Genomic DNA, 7,050 nt, shown 5'->3' on the forward strand with positions numbered 1-7,050 from the left:
CCTGCCGTATCCTACAAGACCCATGCTCTGACCTGTGCCCACCTCTCCAGTCTGGCTTTCACCTCTCTCTCGAGTTTATAGGCTGTTTCTGCCACCATAGCCTTCTTTCCACCTCTCGAACATTTTAAGCTTGAACCAAGCATGTTTTTTTCTGGGGCTTTGCATTTATTTACTGTTTCTTCTGTTGGGATACTCTTCCCACTCCTCCTTTGCTTAGTGGCCTCATTACCATCAGTCATGTTTCAACTCATGTCAGCCTCCTCCTGGCATTATCTGTACCTGAAAATATCATAATTGTTTATGTGTTCATTGTGTCTCCCCTCATTTATATGTGAGTTCATTGAGATTAAATAGTTCATTTTAATGAGCTGAACCACCACCATCCCCCCCTAGCACCTTGGTTACTACCTGCCAACTGACTGATGGTATAGCATATGCAAAACGAAGTGTGTTTGTTCCCATTAGTTTTAAGATGGTTTTAAACTTGTAATTTTTATGTACCTCCTAGACCTACTATTGTACACAGATTCTTGATTAAAGCAACAATAGAAGAAAGAATGCAAGCAATGCTGAAAACTGCTGAGAGGAGGTAGGTGACAGTTTACTTAGTGGATGGGGAAGTTTTTCTGTTTATATATAAGAGCTTCTTCACTTAGATGACCACTTAGTCAACAAAAAGGTACAAGTGCAAATACCTTTTAAAACTAAGGTATGGCATTTTACCTAGTCAAAATTTTTCAGTTAGCTCTCATTCTGTATTTGACATAACGTATTAATAGGGAGTGTAATGTATTAAAATGTTTAAACTATCCTGTTGTTCTTTGCCACAGTAGACTTTTAAATGATATCCATCTTCATGCCCCACCTAAAAGCCTTGGTCTGATGTCTGTAAATGACACTGACGTGCTGCTTGAACCTCTCTGTGTGTTAGTCACACACAGAGAGGAAGATCTGGACTTAAAACTCTGCTGGTAATCGTGGTGTTAACTCCAAAGGCGGAACAGCAGCAGAGACCAAAGCAGCCTTAATTTTCAAAACTCAGCTTTGGAATCCTAAAACTTCCTAATATTTATTCCATAACTTTGTTCTTTAAAGTCATTTGAAAACATAAACAAATGCTTTACTGCATCCTCATGAGATAGGTGTTTTTAGAAAGTACACGCAGTAGAGATGGGGGGACTTTGCATAGGTGGCAAAGAAGCAGTTTGAAACCAGACATTGTCTTCCATCGGTGTTTAAGGGAAGAAAGGAGGTGACCACCAGAGTTTTTGCCTCAACCATGAGGCTTTTTGTTTTTGTTTCCATACATAACAGAATTCAGTGATTATATTTAAGCTGCTTCAATAAAATAGCAATTAGAAGATGTGTTGAAGTTCTCTTGAAGCCAATTAACTTTCGATAATAAGAAGGTAAATTGTAAGGTGGGAGCCTTAGTAACAGTTGGGGAGGTTTTGTTTCTTTGTTTTATTAATTGTGCAAAGAAAAGGCATTTTATGACAGAGCCTGAAAATAATATATAGAAGTCTTCACTAATTTTAACAAGATATAATAATGTTCCCATCACCTACTTTCTTCTGGGAGTTTCTTATGACTCAGGTAAAAAAACTTGAGGACAAGTAATCCTTATATTATTGTAAGAATATACTATCTTTATATTCTTATATGTTATAGTATTATAAGGCTAGAACAATAGATAAGAGAAATGAAATCATTTACTCCTTGGGGTCTCTTTCTGACTCTGCTCACCTGGAAAATCCTGCAGTCACACCAGCTCATCGGCGAAGCATCCAGAGGCCTCTGTCTTGACCGTGGCTGATCTGGCAGACCTCTTTACCAAAGACACTGAAGAACTTGAATGAAGTGCACCTGATTCAGTCTGCAAACGTCAATGTATTTAAAAACTGCCGTAGCTTGTAGAGCAAAGTCACAAGTAAACTATCCACTAGATGTCAGTATCCACTGTCCTTAGGCAAATGGATTTCCTTCTTTTCCAGATGTACAGTGTCCCAGTAGTCATGGAGACCTTTTCAATATGCTGTTTCCAGAAGATATGTAAAGGTTTTAATTTTTCACTCCTAATAAAACATTTATTTTTGTTCTGAAGACTATATCTGAGTGAATGAAGGCAGGTACTATGTACATTTCTTTTGATAAGGTCAGTCTTAAAAAGAGTTGGAACATGAGAAAGTAAACTAGCCTAGTTTTGTATGACCTGGTTATACAACCAACACGAATCTCATTTTTGGAAGGGCCTTCAGTATCTTTAGCACATAACTCAGCAATATCTTGTAAATACTATTTTTAGTAGATAATGAATTACATTAACTCCTAGTTATTTAAGTAGGTTTAGACTCTAACTCCATACATAGTAACTACAGTACTACAACTCCTAACAATAACTTAATATTAGGCAATTATTTCTTTTCTCTGTATCTTGCCACGAAAATTTGCAACACTTTTCCTGTTTTTATTACATGTTAAATAGTGTCAGTGTAAGCAGTTAACTTTAAATAGGGCTTCTAAATGAATTAATATTTATCTTAAAATTAACCTGCTCTCTCTACTTTTATTTTTTCTTGTTGTTAAGTTTTACATGTTTTAAGATTAATGTATCTGTAAATATCACAATTTTTGTACCTTTAGTTCTTATTATGACATGGAAATATGGCAGGTTTTTTAATAATCATTATTATACTGATGTCTTGCATTTCTTTCCTTTCCCGTGTTCTTGTGTATGTAACTAGATTTTTAACCAGAAATATCTAAATTTACGATCGGGTTTGTTATTTTATTCCACTAATACTTATCTCAAGGACCAGTATTTTATCTTTGAAACAAGAGAATATCATATTTACATCAGCAAATAATTGCAAGTGCTAATAACTTAGTGTTTCTTCTTCTGTGAAGAATTAATGGACTTTGAAATTGGTAACTAAGGAATAGTAGCTTATTAAATCTTAGCCATTTGATATAATACAAATGCTCCTGTTTTGTTTTGTTTTGTTTTGTTTGAGCCTTCAAAGTTTTAAATGACCCTCAGGACTTCTGCTTAGCTACGCAGAAAACTGTAATGGAAACATCCCCTGAATCACATTGCCCGAGATGCTCTGGTGCTTAGTTAAGGTGCAGTTTCTTTTTCTAGGTTTGAGATAATTTAGCTGAAGAAACACACACACATTTTTGGTGCTTATTCTTTGGTGAAGGGAGATATGCACTGATTCTTCTATATGAGATTAAACAGAACTATTATTTTTATAGCTCTTTGCATGTTACAAAGAGCTTTCCTGTACATTCACGTGTTTAATTTGCCCAACAATCTTGTGAAGTTGATATGATTAACATCATTTCTATTTTAAAGGAGAACTGAGGTTCAGAAATATTGAGAAACGTGCCTATGATACATACCAGTTCGATCATGCAGCTCAGGTCCCCTGACTCCAGCTCTCACGTTCTTCCTCTCACTCATCTGTTTCGCTGAGATTCAGACGCCCATGGTTATAACTAATGATGAGCATATTTTAGTATTTCTGTTTGTTTCCTAGTATTCCTTTTGAGCTAAAGTTGTAGGGGAAGCAATTTGATATGCTTCAATTTTGTAAAAAATCTCTCTATATATACATACATACATATAAATATGCCTGTCTGTGTTAGAGGAAAAACTGCTCTTATTTATTTCTGTAAGATATCAATTAAATAAATATTTTAGTGGAAGTTGAAATTTGGGGATTTGTTTAATTTCTAAGCTGTAGAACATACAGTGTGGTTTTACTTGCTTTGGGGGTTTTTTGTGTGAGTGTTTTGTTTTTTGTTTTTGTTTTTGTTTTTTTGGTTTGGTCTCTCAACAAAAGATGTCAGAATTGTTTATACTACAGAATTGTTTATGTTACAGACATTTGTTACTTCTTTAAAACAGTTGTGACAATTCTTCCAAATAATTATTCAAACAAATATAGATCTAACCCCCACACTTGGCTGCAAACAAAGAACTTTTTTGTTTCCTTCTTCCATCATTTTATATTCTCTGAAATATCACTGTGCTTATAAATAGTAGTTCGTAAATGGGTGCTGTGCTAATACAACAGTGAGAAATAGTGAGCTCATTCCAGTCCTTAGAGAGCTTAAAGTATGTTTGGACGTAGGGAACCATTTTCTCTTAAGTGGGTCGGTTAGCTTATAAGACTGAAAAGACTTCTTTACATACAATGTAAAATACATGTACCATAATCTTTCTAATTCCATAATCGTCTGCTTCAAACCCAAGAGCTTTACTGTGTTTATTGCAGCTTCAACTTTCCTCTTTGTATATGTGCTCTCAGCAGCATGATCCATGCATTTGATTTTAATGATTGGTCCCTTCCCTATCACATTAATAACAACAAACTAAAAACTCTTGACATAATTCAACATGTAAAAGTGACAAATACTTTACAAATAATTATTAAACTTAACAGTACTTATCAAAATATTTAGGCACTGAATTTGGCAATGTGAGATTAATCATCTCCTCAAGCTACCCTTTCAAGTGGACAAAGGAAGAAACGGGTCCCTGAAATCTTTCCCTGCCATCATTTGCCAGTTCTCCCAAGGTTTAGTGTGCTAGAGTTCTTTATAATTATGAACCTCAAAGGATAATCTGTAAGAAATGCAAAATCACCTATGCTAAATCACCTCAGGTTTAATTAAATTGAGTAAAACATATCTTTCAGTTTTTCTAGAATTTAAATAAAATCCTACAATAATATGCCACTTTATAATTTTTAACTGGCATGCCAATGTAAAAATGAAATGTCATTAAAACAGTGCAGTACAAGCAATGCATTTTAAGCCTGGCTACTTTGATAAAGGAAATCTAATCTTCAATGGTATTTCTTCAAAGTAGGATCGATTAACTCGATATTTTATAAAATTTATGAGAATCTCCATATACCTCTGTTACGCTGTGGAGAATGCAAACCACTTGCAAGTATTCCTTTGGAGGGAGGACCATATGAGTAGTTGATAACCCCAAAGGGAATTCAACTCTCATCATAGGCATGCAGTGTTAATAGAGGTGTCCAGAAGTTCATGTACCCAACACTTTAAAAAGGCCAATATTCAGTATGTCAAAGTTTGGAGTAACGACGGGTTTATTGATTGAGAAGGCACCTGATCGAGAAGACGGGGCTTTTCAAATCCATCTAAAGCAAGCACAAAGTCAGGCTTTCTTGAAACTCAGGGAAGAGAAAATGAGAGAGGTGTTTTTGTAAAAGCTCAAGCCTACAGCTGAATTCCTCTAATGATTATCAAGTCTAAAGAAGGCCATGGGAATAATACAGGCCCAAACAAGATGCGACCTGAGAGACCAAGCATTTCACACAGTTATAGAGCAGAAAAGTGTCACCCACAGAAATCAGCAGGAGACCTTGGCAGGGACCAAAATTACCATCTCTAGCCTTCCCTTACTTTCATCAGCATATCAGGGGCTAGCTCTGTATCTTTGAGGTCCTGCACCATCTGTTGTATCCTATTCCATTATTTAATATCAATGACTCTCAAGACTGATTTTGTTCATTGAAACTGAATTTGTTATATTGAAACCAAATCTTTTGTACTGTAGCTTATGCTTTTTCCCTTGCAAAATAGAAATAAAATTTAACCTCCATAATCTGTGTAATGATCCTTTATACAGGTGATCATTGTTATTAAATTGTTCAGTAACTTTTTATTGCTGCCTATCAAATATTCCATCCCTTCCAGCCTTTTCTTAAAGGTCTTCCTCTTCAAACCCCTTAGGTGTCTTTCTCTCCTCAAAACCTGCTCCTGTGCTCCTCGCCCCTCAGAGAGCCTATTCGAGGAACAGTTTTGTGCCAGGACATATTTCTGACCTGTGGGATTTTTTTTCAGGTCTGTATGATTAACAATTCAGATCACTGACCCCTCCAGTGCCTTGCAGAACAAATATTTGTATCTAAATTTCCTTCAAAATTGAGTGTCTCCTCACTTTATTAATAATTTATTTAGGGTATATCTACTGAGATTGCTGTTAGTTCTGACCAGATAATTGAATCAATACCTCGTCCCCTGGGAACTGACCTTTAGACCACTTCACAACCGACGTTCCCTTTCCCTTAGATCACATTCCACTTGCTAAGACCATTTCCCCTCCGGACTTTCCCAGGATCCAGACCCACCCAGAGAGTTCACTGCCTAAAAAGTCTGTCTAGAGTCCTTTAAAAATCTCTGACTCCTGGTCCCGGATTGCTGGCACCATTTGGGGGCTCAGCCCATCTGGTCTCCAGATATAAATTTATAATCCCTCACCACTTTTGGCCTCATGCATACCTCCTTCAGCAACCCTAACAAGTACCTGTGTTTATTTTCTTTCAAGACCATCTAGTTTATGTTTACCCCATCCCTAATTCTGTCCTCAGACCTGCAAAGGCACTTCTGCCCCTTGTCACCCAGCTTCTGACAATCCAATAAGTGCTACATCCAGTTATTTTCCCAGACTCTTCATAAAGATTTTCATTGACTAAGATGAGAACATTACTTACTGCTGTTGATCATGTTAAATATATTTTCCTTTGTCACAGAACAGAATCTTTGGTAAATGCAAACCCATGTTTTAAGAGGGACTGTATTTTGGTACCTGATCTGGCTTTATTATATCAGAATGTTTATAAATCATTAGCTATTAAAAAGTTATGCATCATTGTGGAATGTTGTAGTAAGTTCTATGTACATTTTTATTGATCATAGTCCAGGGCCTAGTCTAGAAGAAATCTATCCACTCATCAGCATCAATAGATGCAGGTTTAGTGGACTTTGTATAACAGAGTTCTATTTAATTTTGCATCTTATACTTTGTTTAAAAACAAATTGTCGAGGTTGGATTGGATACAGCAGCTGAATTTTTACACTAAATATTGTCTTCATATGAATGTAAAAGGACTGGTACTGTGTGACTGCTCTCTGACCACAGAGATAATGGTCACCTGTGATGAGTCGCCTTGGTTAGGCGGTAGTACCAGTTACTCAGTCAGACACTAATCTAATCTAGGTGTTGTTGTG

The 7,050-nt window shown here is 36.2% G+C and overlaps 1 protein-coding gene across 7 annotated transcripts in view; it reads left to right on the forward strand.

Annotated features, from left to right (window-relative positions):
- The window catches only part of SHPRH (SNF2 histone linker PHD RING helicase), a 66,747-nt gene extending 63,029 nt beyond the window's left edge, over window positions 1-3,718 (forward strand). For all 7 annotated transcript variants that reach the window (XM_023750163.1, XM_014451826.2, XM_023750164.1 and 4 more), the window contains 2 exons: window positions 509-589; window positions 1,763-3,718. In XM_023750163.1, the coding sequence (XP_023605931.1) occupies window positions 509-589; window positions 1,763-1,859 (178 nt within the window). In that variant the 3' untranslated portion in view covers window positions 1,860-3,718. The remainder of the gene's footprint in view (window positions 1-508; window positions 590-1,762) is intronic.
- The last annotated feature ends 3,332 nt before the right edge of the window (window positions 3,719-7,050 follow it).

This window comes from Myotis lucifugus, unplaced genomic scaffold (assembly GCF_000147115.1).
Source record: "Myotis lucifugus unplaced genomic scaffold, Myoluc2.0 scaffold_11, whole genome shotgun sequence".
In the NCBI taxonomy this organism is placed as follows: domain Eukaryota; kingdom Metazoa; phylum Chordata; class Mammalia; order Chiroptera; family Vespertilionidae; genus Myotis; species Myotis lucifugus.